At 32.4% G+C, this 14,011-nt stretch overlaps 2 protein-coding genes across 2 annotated transcripts in view; both read right to left on the reverse strand.

The window, feature by feature from the left end:
- The window catches only part of LOC145334352 (chloride intracellular channel Clic-like), a 426,064-nt gene that overhangs the window by 356,570 nt on the left and 55,483 nt on the right, over positions 1-14,011 (reverse strand). The gene's annotated exons all lie outside the window — the stretch shown is intronic.
- The window catches only part of LOC145334353 (putative isocitrate dehydrogenase [NAD] subunit beta, mitochondrial), a 60,690-nt gene continuing 55,484 nt past the window's right edge, over positions 8,806-14,011 (reverse strand). Inside the window, exons 9-14 of the mRNA XM_080179781.1 lie at positions 13,693-13,788; positions 12,832-12,940; positions 12,139-12,192; positions 11,719-11,825; positions 9,355-9,423; positions 8,806-8,956 (exon numbers count right to left, since the gene is read on the reverse strand). Of these exons, the coding sequence (XP_080035907.1) occupies positions 8,882-8,956; positions 9,355-9,423; positions 11,719-11,825; positions 12,139-12,192; positions 12,832-12,940; positions 13,693-13,788 (510 nt within the window). The 3' untranslated portion in view covers positions 8,806-8,881. The remainder of the gene's footprint in view (positions 8,957-9,354; positions 9,424-11,718; positions 11,826-12,138; positions 12,193-12,831; positions 12,941-13,692; positions 13,789-14,011) is intronic.

Below are 14,011 nucleotides of genomic sequence, written 5' to 3' on the forward strand. Positions count from 1 at the left end.
AAAAAAAAATTTTTTTACTTTTCTTTTTAAATGTAAAATACGAAAAATTAGGTTGATCAAACCTCTTGGGGCAAAGCCCCTAGAGGCTAGGGGCGTAGCCGCTAGTATAATACAAAGTAGAACAATGTATGTCTGTCCGTCTGTCTGTCCGTCTGTCTGTCCGTCTGAAGCTTAAGATCTCAGTAACCGATGAACCGATTGGGCACTACTTTTCAGGGATTATACCTACTGGTCCTGTGATAGTTTTAAGCTATTTTCTTGGGGGTCGGGACACCCCCAACCCCCCTAAAAATGAAAAATCCCCCCCCCCCAAATAAAATTGCCTTCCCAAATTTTTTTAAAAATTTTTCTTTAAAATCTAAAATACAAAACATTGGTTTGAATAACCTTCTGGGGGCAAAGCCACTACAGGCTAGGGGCAAAGCCGCTAGTAGTTTTATATAATAAGATGTTACTATACTGTTACTGTTACTATACTAAAAACTTAATATTGGCATTTGCACATGACAAAACAGAGTTACCAAATTATAATTTATAAAAAATTTCTTTTTTTATCTAGTCCGGAGCCAAAACCGTTTTTAACGAACATTACGGTTCCGGCTCCAGCAAAATATGGCGGCTCCACGGCTTCCGGCTCCGGCTCCGCAACACTGCTGGAAATCTCTAGATTATAAATGAATAAAAAGATTTAAAGAATAAAGCTCCTCCTTCCCCTTTTTTAACCCAAATGTCTGTGCACACCTCAAGTATAAACTATTTGTCTTAGTTATTATTTAATTATGTGAATATTTACCCTTTATTGCTTATTAAATACAATTTTAAATACATAATTGGGATCTACTGCAGTTCACGGTAAAATATTGCTGGTAATGCAATTTTCCAAAAATCTATGAATTTTAAAGGCTGCTAGCTGCCAAACGGCTGAACGTAAAGATCATACCCGCACACCATTTTAAATAGCATAAGAAGGCCTACAAATAATCTGAAATAGCCAAGATCCAATGATGCACAGGGAAAGCTTCACTGAAGAAAAAACGCGTAAAATAGGTCTTTTTCGCGCATTTCTCTGCACTGCGAGATAATTATGCATTATTGATTTATGACTATTCCAGATTATTTGTAGGCCTTCTTATGCCGCTTAAAACAGTGTGCGGGCATGATCTGTACGTTCAGCCGTTTGGCAGCTAGCAGCCTTTAAAATTCATAGATTTTTGGAAAATTGCGTTACCAGCAATATTTTACCGTAATTGCAGTAGATCCCATAATTGTTATGTATTGTTCTTAGCAATAATGGATATAAGATATTCGTGGATATATTAACAGGGGAAAATTGTCGTCAAATTAGCTTGCTAATATGGACCTCATTTATCGGTCACTTTGTTCATCCATTAGAATTAGGGGAGATTATGAACTAGAGAGTGGAGGGTTATCGTTATTTTAGCTTGATGCGAGCATCTTTTTATCAGAGTTCATGAAAATCTAGTGCAACATCCAAGTAAAAATATATCGATTTTAGCAATATATAACACAAATTATATTTCTTACATAAAGTCCTAATGGTACGAGACAATTTATTATTTAACAAAAAAGACTATTTCCTTAAAAGCGAAGCTCTAAATAAGATGGTGGGACAAACGAACATTATCACTTGTAGTGTATCAGAACTTAATAACAGTCGAAACTTAAAACTGTATTCAAATTTGTTGCAGAATATATTAAATACATAATACTGTTTAAGGGCATACTTACATTTTAAGAACTTTACTAAAGAAATGCCTCGCTGAAAAATATTGTACTTGATTGTTTTAAGAATCATCATTCCAAAAGTAAAATTTATTGGATATTTATATCTTTAAAAAATGTTGTTAAAAATAGAAAACAGTATGTTTGAATTTGCGTTGAGAATGTATAGAGTTTGCTATGCTTTCTACCGAGCAACATAAATCATCAGGCAAAGTTTGAAATCGACAGGACAGTTCTAACATGTATAAATTTAAAATGAAGTTCCAGAGGGCCGCGCCTTCGCTAATTTTAAAAAAGCTTTGCTTTTAACAAGAATAAAACTGTTCATGATAAATTGAATTAGCCTAAAATTTTCAATAACAGATTGACGGACAAACTAAATTTTATAGTAGCTACAATTCAAATATCATTTCAATAATCATTTTATTATCTATAAATAAAGATAAATTTTCAGTTCATAAAGTTTTTATTGTAAGACAACGTTATTTTCTACATATAATTATTGATGTTCTTAAGACATATTATGGAGATAAAGGGAGAAATAAATAGGTTATTTAAATTGATGTAGAAAAATAGATGTATTATTACTTGGATGTTGCACCAGATTTTCATGTACTCTGATAAAGTGATGCTCGTAGCTGGCTACCCCCATCTACCCCCTTTACCGCATCCCATTCCACCATACTGGATGAACGAACTGACCAATAAATGAGGATCATGTTAGGAACCAACAAATTGACGACAATACAATAAATCCACGTAAATCTTATATCCATTTTGGAAGAAAAAATACAATTCTTATTACAAAGTTTTTTTTTTTATATATATTTTTTTAAATCCTATGGAAGTTTCATTAAATGTGTACTTTGGTTTGTCCTTATGGTACAAGAAAATAAAAAGGTTAATGGACGATAAACAAAATAAACCCTTTTGTAGATTTAATTCATTTGTGGAAATTTTAGGCACTGGAGGCTTGTAGTACCCAAGATCAAGATTTTATAAAAGTTCCAAAAGTCGTTTTTTATTAATTTGGGTACCAGCATAATTTTAAGTCAAATGTTTCTTTCCATCCTTAATTGCTTTATATAATACAAATGATCTTTGCATATAAAGAGGAACTGTGTAATTGCAACTATAGTTAACTAAGAAATCTTTATATAGAAGGATGTCTGTACCGAAGAATCTTGCTAGACCGTTCTGGTTCTCCTTTACAGTAAAGCTTCATAAAAGTCCGGGGAAGGTTTATCTTAGGAAAGGGTATATCAAATCGTCACTTAATTTTTTTTATTTTCTTTTTAAAACTAATATTTAAAAGTGTGAGGGTCAATTGAACCATCTCTCTCAAGTGCCCCTAGAGTCCTCTAGGGGGCGTAGCTGCTAATTAGTTGATAAATTATTACTTTACGCATACAAATAATTGATTTGAAATAACTGAATCCAAGTACATGGAAATTAACTAAGTGTATCAAAATCTTTCTTTGTTTTGGCATATGTGTACTTCTTTATTCTTAATCACCAGCGGCTGCGCCTCCTAAAGGCCTCCAGGGGCACTTGAACTGGTGGTTTTCGACCCATCCAGTTTTATTTTCGTTTCAAAAAGAAAAAGTAAAAAAATGAGGGGGATGGGATGGGGGTGGAAAAACCCTTCCCCACATTAGTTATTACCTTCCCAGGACCTATGAGAGGCTTTATGTAAAGGAGAACCATACCGGTTCAGCGGTTGGAAAATTCATTTTGTGCTTTCAAAATACATTTTTCTGTTCATCTGTTAGTCCGCAACGTAACGGATAACTAGTATCGTTAATTTAGGCATAATAGAATTGTTCTGTCGATTTCAAACTTTGTCTGATGATTCCTGTAACAGTTAGAACTATAAATCATACTAGCGGCTTCGCCCAAAGCCTCTAGGGGCTTTGCCCCAAGATATAATTAAAGAAAACAAATTACCTCTGGAGATGCCCCCACAAATTTTAAATAAAAAAAAATGAGGGGGGATTTCTTTCATTTTTTGGGTAGTTGGGGTGTCCCACCCCCTAAGAAAATAGCCTAAAACCACCACAGGACCAGTAGGTATATTCCCGAAAGAGTAGAATCCGTTTGGTTCAGTGGTTACCGAGATCTTAAGGGACGGACAGACAGACAGACGGACGGACAGACATCATTCTACTTTGTATTATAGATAATCGTTAGTAAAAGTCAATGCGTTCATTTCAAACATTTAAGGACAAACTAACCTGTTTTTTTTAAAATGAATCCTAGGACAACAAGGTACAATGTTATAAAAGGTGCACCTTTAATCCATTTATCTATTTTATTTGTTTTAGGTATGTTTGATTGTAACTTTTCCTCATCTAATGATGTTATCTAAATAAATAAAATAATATTTAAAGTTATATAGATTTTTTCCTTAACTTTTCGAAGATTTTTTTGGAATTATTTTTATTTCTGTCGGCATTTTTTCAAACCATAATTTTTTAACAGATTTCAGTACAGGTTAAGTGTAGTTTAGATAAAAACCAAAAGACTTTTTTTTCTTTAACATTCAATTTGGTTAAAAGTTGATTAGAATGTTTTGATATGCATGATTAACGTACAGTATACATGTACTAGCGGCTACGCCCCCTAGAAGCCTTTAGGGGCACTTTAGGTAGGAGGGAGAAAAGTCGACCTCATCCAATTTTAAATTTGAGTTTCAAAAGAGTAAGAAAAATATTTGTTGGGGGGAGGTGAAGAAGACACCCTCCCCAAAAATAGTTTACAATCTTCCTAGGACCTATAAAAAGCTTCACTGTAAAGGAGAACAATATCGGTTCAGCGGTTAGCGAGATCCTTCAGGACAGACAAAAAACGCTTACTACTTTAAATAATATGATTTATTTATAGATAGCAACGATTCTTTATAACACTGTTAGTTACCATGAATCTAGAGGGATAAGACAATGTCCGATAAATTGATCTAGATCCCCAATGACAATACACAAAATTACCCCTTCTGTAGTATAAAAATAGTTGTTGAAACGTTTGGACACTGAACTTAATAAACCAATGAAAATTTAATAATAGACCCCCAAAAATGTTAAGCCAACAAATAAGAAAACGATATCATAAAACGAACCTCTAAACAATTAAATTTAAACCAAAAATCTGGTGCAACATCCAAGTAATAATATATCTATCATGCCATCTGTGTTTTATAGATTAAATGAAGATGTTTTTTTTTCATATCTGTTTTATCACCTGGTGGGATACTGTTATTAAAGAGATAAAAAAACAAGGATGACAACAATTGAAGCAAACAAAAAATTATGGAAAGACCATCTGACAATTACTTTTAGGGCATTTAATCAGTTATCTTAAATAAAGAGAGAGTATGCAATAAATCGGTTTTTCCATATCAGGGACGTCCAAGCTTTTTTATTTGGAGGGGGGGGGGGTAATCTTTATTTCGTAGAGGCATTTTTTATTTGGGGGGGGGGGGGTAAAAATTGAAAATCCAATTTTTTTTTTTTTTTTTTTGGGGGGGGGTTGGTAATCACCCCTTTACTGCTCCCCCCCCCTTGAACGTCTATGTTCCAAATCACGCAACCAACGGACCATGTAAATTATTTACTTGATGTTTTTGGTACTGGAAAATTCAACAATAATTTTACTACTCTATGTTAAATAGAAGCTGAGTAAATCACATTTCCTAAGAGCGTAGCAGGTACAATTCTTTAACGAAAAATATAGGAGGCCAAAGTAGCGAGAAAGGGTAATAAAAATAATAGTATGGATGTATAACCAGACAACTACCTGGATCCCCCTATTCAGGACACATTTCGTCTGCTAGAAAATTGCTTTCTGCACTTTTGTAGCAACCTGGCTGTGTTAATATTACCGACACTATTCGTTGATTTTCAAAGACCCAATTAAAAGTCAGCACAAAGTCCTTGGGAGGGGACATGTGTTATTTAACCCCTTCCCCTTTAGTGTTTTACTATAATGAAAGGGTGAAAACTCTGTATTTTAAAGGCAAACTTACAAAGGATAGTAAGAGAATCATAGAGGAACTTCAGTATTAAAACTGCTTCTAAAACAATCTTTGCCAAAATCACAGTAAAACAATATTTCACAAACTACCGCAGAGTCGAGGAGTTGGTTTATGATAGCATAACTTAAACAGAAAATATATTCATTGAAATCTACAGCGTAAGTTTGTGACTCCTTTTTGTTTTGTTAAAAAGATATTTTTACAAACATCTTAAAAAGAATGCTATAAAGTTGATAAATAATACCCTGATAAGTTGATTGAAACCTAAATTAGGTATTTGTTTTATCTTATTACTAGCGGCCACGCCCCTAGAGGCCTCTAGTGGCACTTGAAATTTTTTTTTATTTTTAAAATATGTCTATGTTGCGTATGACGTTTATGTTGCGTTGAACTCTCTGTCTAAAATCAAGAAACGTAGAAAAAATTCCTCTTAGGAGGGTGGTGGTACCCTCCCATACCTAATAGTTAAAAACCTTCCTGGGACCTATGAGGATATACTCTGTTAAGAAGAACCAGATCGGTTCAGCGGTTAGCAAGATCCTTCGGTACAGACACACAAACAAACAAACAGACAAACATCCTGTTACTTTAGTATAAGGATAGACAACTTTCCGCAGAGGGGCCAAAGTCCCTGGCTAACAGACCTGGCTTTAATTTAATGATTTTTAGTATTTGTATAAAATTGTCGGTAATACGATTGTATACATGATTTTTCATTATAGTTGAGAAAAGGTTCTAATCCTATGGATATTAATAGTTTTTGATGTCATACTGGAAAATACTTTTGTATGGAAAGTCCTTATTGCTTCGCTTAAGCTGAATATATCGCAATTTACTGTTAAAGAATGATTTATTTGCTATCTTTAATCAGCTATTTTAAACCCTTACCTTTTGCTATTATTGGTGTCTGTGTAAGATATTCAGAGATCTAAAGGGATAAGTCAATGGTTGTTAAATTGCTAACGAAAGGGTGAAAAGTCTGTAATTTAAATGTAAAAATTACAAAGGTTAGTAAAAGAATCATAGAGGAACTTCAGTATTAAAACTGCTTCACAAACAATATTTGCCAAAATCACAGTAAAACAATATTTTACAAATTACCGCAGAGTCGAGGAGTTGGTTTGTGATAGCATAACTTAAACAGCAAACAGATTTATTTAATTCTTATTATTGAAACCTAAATTATAATAGTTATTTATTGTATTTTATTATAGACAGCTTTCCGCAGATATTAAAATAAATAATATAAAATTAAAACCAGTTTTGTTAGCCCCGAGGGGCCAAAGTCCCGGGCTAACAGACCTGGTTTTAATTTATGATGTATGATACATGATTTTTAAGTATAGCTGCGAACCATTTCTAATCCTATGAATAATAAAAGGCTTTGAAGTCATACTGAAAAAAAACTTTTATGTGAAAACCCTTAAAGCTACGTTAAAATAAGAATAATAGAGTATTTTTTCAAATGTTATGTTTCTATAGAACGACTTGATTTCCAATGCAACGTACTTTTTTAAGTAAAAGCTTGTTTTTTTTAAAATTCAAAATAGTAGCAAAGTGAAGCTTGTAGGTTTTTATACTGCTGAATATTTCGCAATTTACTGTTAAAGAATGATTTATTTGTTATCTTTAATCAGCTATTTTATACCCTTACCTTTTGCTATTATTGTTGTCTGTGTAAGATATTTAGAGATCTATAGGGATAAGTCAATGGTTGATAAATTGATGTATATCCCCCAATGATGATACACTGAATTACAACCTCTTATGATTACTACTAATGGCTGAAACGTTTGGACACTCAACTTAATGAACCGACCAATCAAAATTTATTAAAAATCACCTAAGTTGTTAATCCAACGAATGAGACAAAGAAAACTTTGGGGACTATTGTAATTAACAGGCCAATGTCCCCTTCCTCCCTGAAGATATTACACAGTATACTAGGATATTACATTGTAATTTTGTCATCCAACTATTATTTTTAATTTGTATGTTTATACGTTCAGGTTTAATAGTTATTTATCGCATAGAAGTATCTAACAGATTGATTCCAGTTTTTTTGGCCGTGATTTCGGCACCTCAAGGCTAAAAAAATGGTTTTAATCTTATAATTGTACATTTTACATCCGCGAAAGCTGTTTAATAATACGATGCGAGAAATAACTATTTTTTTTTCTCATGTTCCTAGATTCATGAATTACAATAATGCTTAAAACCTGTTATAATCCATTAGAGAAGTCATACTTTCATATTTTCTTTTGGGCTATTTTTTTCATCAATTCTTGTTAGTTTAATCGGACACCTATAACTTTTATTTATGGCAAATTGTTTTAAAAAGGTGTAAATCATAATATCATTGAGAACTGTATTGCCAAGTATTTTTTGCTCTTCCTACATTCTTATAAAACACCAGAGATCCAAAGGGATAAGACAATGGCCCATAATTTGATAAATTGTACATCCCCAATGATGATACACAAAATTACTCCTTCTTTAGATTAAAATTAGTGGTTGAATCTGTGGTGAACACACAGCTTAAAGAACAAACCAATCAAAATTCAATTAAAGGTTCCAAAGTTATTTAGCCAACACATAAGAAAACGTCATTGTAAACATTTGTTGAGTAAACACAAACAGCCCATTGTCCTCTCCCTCCCTGTGAAGTATTAGGCAGGGATATTACTGTTGAATAAAATTCATATTTCATACACTTATAATCTGTCCTTTAATGAATACCTTAGGAAATACCAGGATTTTAAAAAGATTTAGGTCAGGCACAGGATAGCCTTACAGGCTAAGGGACCCCCGCAGGGGTTTAACCATAGGAAGAAAACTACCCCCCATCCCTTTTTTTAGATATATTTTAATACAGAGGGGGTAGGTAGATCCTTGCTCGCTAGAAACTTTGAGGGAAAGCAACCACGTTTGTAAATACAAGCAATGGTATTTAATGTAATATCAATGGATAGACAGACATCTTAATGTTAAACATTTAAAAGATTTTAAACTTCCAGAAATAAACATCAATATCAAGAACAAAATATATTTTGAAAGGGAAATTTAAAATTAACAAGAACAAATATAATGGTAAACGCGGGTAACTATTTATCTGAGGGCCTCAACAACAGCCTGTGTAAATTGTCTGGTAGTGGCGTAGCCGCCAAGGTCACGGGTACGAACCTAGACAACAACAAAAAATTAAAGTTTTATTAAAAAAGTAAACCGTTAGCGTAAATGATTCTTCGGGTTTAGTCATGCACAGTTAGGTACATCGGACTTAACTTATACAAGTTTAAACACTTGTTTTACCTAAGAAAGTGTTTCTGCACTTCTATCGCAAAAAGTGTTCTTGTTTTTTAGATATTCCTGTTGTAATTATCAAGGGTGTGCAAAAATAAGCACTCTTTTTAGAACAAAAATTGCACGGCTTATGTTAATGGTAGAAAAATACCACTGTGCTAAGCAGCTCTAGTTTTTGGAAGAATAAATATCATGTTTGTGCTATTTGTACTTTAGTAGCTACATTGAAAAATGTGAGACTAGTTGGAAAATGCAACTTGAAAACGTTGAAAATTTACCTTTTGGTTCTTGATAACCTTCTCAACAGCTTTCTTCAGCTTTTTACCCTCCACATCCAAACCAACATGCTAGAAAAATATCATGATAATTCTAATATCAAACACAAAAATTTTGTTCACAAAGTCAGCTAGAAAAAAAAAGATTAGTTAACTAGAAAAAAAGAATGAAGTAAATGATTAATGGAGTAAGGGTTGCCACATTCCTACAAATTGATATATTTATCGTTTATGCACCGGCTTACTGATTGATTAGGCAATTTCCATGCTACCGCCTGATCTAACTACTATTACAATAATCTAATAACAGGTGTAAGCAGGTCACGGCTGGTTTTTTATTAAATGAATAAGTTAGGGTACAATGTTTGGCACTTTCGATATAAGTAAATGATAATAACAAAGCCACAGAATACGATAATACCTTCAGAAAAATCGATGAAAATAGTTTTCATACTAAATTTTGGTTTTTTATATTTTTTCTAAAATGTCATGACAGAAGATGTAAAATGTCGTCTTAGTTTTTTGAAAGGATTAATCTTCTCTGAAATCTAAATTATCAAAATATTTTTTTTGGTAAATGATTATACGATATATGTCAAACATTTTATCAAAAAGAAATATTTAAAATTGTGAAGTAGAAACCTGAATAATTTTTCTTGTGGAAATAGCTTTCTGCAAATGTTGATAAACATATGTCTGCTAGCATTAAGATGTTTGTACTGTCAATACACGTTGGGTTTTATTTAAAGAATTTCTTTAAAATGTTGTTTTTACCTTGTATACCAATAACGCAATATTTGCTATCAGAAAACCCCCATACCCCCCAATCAACTAAGACTCGCCTACGGCCCGATCTTTTAGGATTGCTTTGTAATTCGCATTTTTGAAAGTCTTTCAACAGTATACACAGCAAGTTCTCTCTTTTTTAACTAACTTTCCGAATCATATACCTAAAGCATTTGAATTGACAAAGGTTATGCTAATATTTTTACCATTCAAGTTTATTTAATATTCTAATAAATAGCGCAACCCTCCAAGTTATGGCTACTTTTCATGAACATATGATCTAAAGAATAAGCTCTGACGCAATGTCATATAAGGATATTATAATATTCATTAAAAAAATTGTTATTTTTGCATATATGTTACATTTTACAGTGTTTTGGGGCTCAAAAGAAAGACAACTAAAATTTATTTCATATTATATAGTTTAAATTGCATAAGATAACCTAGAAATTGTAAAAAAGTCCCTTTCTTTTTTTGTCGTAAAACAGAAATTAACTAAGATTTTTATTAAAAAACACCTTAGTGTAAAAATTAAAAATTTTAAATATGGTCACAAAAAGATTCAATTAGTTTATTAAATGTTTCATTTTCAGCAAATGACGATTAATCTCTATTACAAAGAATAAAGTGTAAAAAGATATTCTCGTTTTAATTTTAAGCAACTTAAAATGCATTTTAATACCTTTTAATGATTTATTTTTTAAAACATCATTTTATAAAATGTTATTGATTTTTAAAGTTATATATTAGAATGTTTTTAAATTTTGTTAACATTTTGTTTTAAATGTAGAAAATTGGTAATTCTAAACATTCAAAAAATGATTTTATTAAATTTTCATCACTTAAATTGCATGTTTGATGAAATTTTCAACTGATAATTCAAGAAAAATCGTTTAAGTTTTATTATATTTTACTTTGAAATGTTAAAAAATATAATTATTGTCAAAAATGTGGAAGTTATACTTTCCTCAAAAAAAGACCTAAAACATGCAAATTAACACGTGTAATGAGATTTTTTTTCTTTCAGGTTTAATTTTAAGTAATTATTGATATTTTTTGTAAAAAGGATTTTATATAAAAAGTTTTAAAACTCGAGTTATGTAGTGGTTCTAAAAAAGGTTGCGAATTTATGCAATTTTCTTGCAAAAAAAATTTTCTAGGATTTTAAAAATAGCAAAGGGTGTTATTAGACGTACTTACAGATACAATTGCTAAGTCATTTTGGCCAAACACTAAAATAAAGTTTTGACATCTGAGGGCCCATCCGTGAGGTGCAAATTTCCTTCCAGCTGCCTGGTAAATTCATTTTTTACCTGTAGTATTTTGGTGTGTTAGATCTTACCACCAGCCTGTTCAAATTAGCATTATCTTTAGCATCGTGACAGAATCTAACAGAGCAGCAGTTGGATTTGTCAGCCCAGCTAGCAGTCTGTTCAATTTAAGTATTATTACCTGAAGCATTTTGGCAGAGGCTAACAGAGCTACAATTGGATTGGCAACATACTTGCCAGCAGCCTGATCAAAGGTGTGCTTTACTCCAGCCTGCGTCTTTTAACTAATACCTGTTGTAATTATCATTACCTGGAGCATCTTGGCAGAGGCTAACAGAGCAGCAGTTGGATTGGCAACACCCTTGCCAGCAGCCTGATCAAAGGTATGCTTTGCTCCAGGCTCAAACACAGCTAAGTCTGAAAGTTTGACATAATGTAATTATTGTTATTGTTGCATTAGAGACAAATGAAAGAATGAGGAACACTAGTGTTACACTGTGTTTATCATTTGAAAGTAGTGTTTACCAATTTTGAGTTACATAAACATGTTAACCACAAGGGATGAACATGTACAAAATTTTTCAAAGTGCTAGTCTTTTCAATAGCTATTAAAATTAGGTAAAGTTCTTTTCATTTTATAGGTAAATATTCAAAATAGATTTAACTCAAGATTAAAATCAGATTTTAATATTCCTAGTTGATATTTTATTGTAAAAAAATATATTAATACCTGCAGAATAGCTGGCTCCAGCCACGAGTCCAGCACCTCCAACCAGACCAACACCTGGGTGCCAGGATTAATTGGATAAGCTGGGTCAAGTTCATGATGAAAGTTTGCTGGTAATGAATGCCTCCTTGGATTATTACAAGGTTCCTGGATCTAACAGAATAAATTTTAAATATTCCCCTTAATCCTAAGTTCTTGTTAGCGGGCAGCCTGAAAATCTTTCATGTTACCAGCAGTAAATGAATGCTAGATCCAGAATCCTAATAATAATCCCAGGAAACACTCGTTACCAGCAATATTTCACCATGAACTGCACTTGACTAGATGATTTATTTAAATAGTAAAACATTTCTTTAATTTTATGTTTCCGCAGTAAATATATTAGTATAGATGTAAAACCCATACAACTACCTGGCCCAAGTGGTGGAGATATTTTTTTGCTTTTGTAGCGACTTGGCTGTGTTAATATTTCTGATGTTATTTGGCTGATATTCAAAGACCCAATAGAAAGTTGGCACAAGGTACCCACCCTGTGAGTAATGTTACACAATCTTGTGACTCCTCTATTCTTTTACTTTAACTGTTACCTATTTTTGCACCAAAAACACCCCCACAATCTTTATTTCAAGCATCTGTATTGGCTTTAACTTGGCTATGCTTAAATTTTAGTGTAATTTGTATCCAATTTGTTCCTGCCTAGGTTATCAATGATGTTTCCATAAAGGTTGGGCATAACCATCACATCAAACTGCTGGGGCTTAGACACCAACTGCATAGTTGTATTGTCCACAATCATAGATTCAAACTAAAATTAAATATAACAAGGATGACAACATACATAAAAGCGAATCTCTGCATACATTCAGAGGGAAGGACGAAAAATACTTCGTGCAGAGTGTCAAAACTTGTAATATTGTATCTTATTGTCTTAGGAATCATTATTCCAAAAATCAGATGATCAGGATAAGAATTTGTTGTAAAAGAAGTGAAAAAATCAGCATGTATAAAATGGGGTTTTTGGTAACGATTATATAGGTGTTACGCTTCCTAATTCGTACCTTACTGTTATAGGAATCATCATGCAAAGTTTGAAATTAATAGGAGAATTCTAACATTTCTAAATTAACCGATGATCTACCTGTTTCGGACGGATGGACGGACCTACCCTAGTTATAGAAAAGCTACAAATAATATAATCAAAACCTTTTCCTTGTTTCAATTAGCCAGTCAACTAATTATGAAATTAATAATATTGAAACAGAAGTTAATTTGCAATCCTAATGAAACATCCTCCTTTCAAATTCATTAAAATCAAATTAAAGAATGGGCTGTTTATTTCACTAGTTAAAAAAAGTTGTCTAATAACGTTTCTAATTTGTTAGCTTAACAACTTTGAAGTCTTTTATTGAATTTTGATTGATTGGTTTATTAAGTTGAGTGTCCAAAACTTTCAACCACTAATTGCAATCTACAGAAGGGTTAATTTTGGGTGATGTACATCAATTTATCAGCCATTTTCTTATCCCTTTAGATCGCTGGTTGGGATTATTTATATACCTCGATATTAGGATAAAGTTTAGCAACTTCACCACAGCACTTGAGGAAGAGACCATCTCCTAGCTTCATAATATTAGCCTTGTGAACAGCAGTTACCTAAACATTTTAAGTGTTAAGGTTTTTTTTGGCATAAGTTTAAGATTTTGAAAAATGCTGGTCTGAATTTATTTTACTTTACATGGAAGCTTCATAAGATGGTTTTAGGCTACATTATTTAGCTCCCCAACCTTCCTTACAGGCTAGGGGTGAAGCAACTAGTCGTGATTTTAGTGTTTTTGTGTAGATGAGTAGAATTCTATCATATGAGGGCAAAAGATAA

The sequence above is a fragment of the Acartia tonsa genome, chromosome 12, assembly GCF_053477335.1.
Source record: "Acartia tonsa isolate MP-2025a chromosome 12, ASM5347733v1, whole genome shotgun sequence".
Taxonomy (NCBI): domain Eukaryota; kingdom Metazoa; phylum Arthropoda; class Copepoda; order Calanoida; family Acartiidae; genus Acartia; species Acartia tonsa.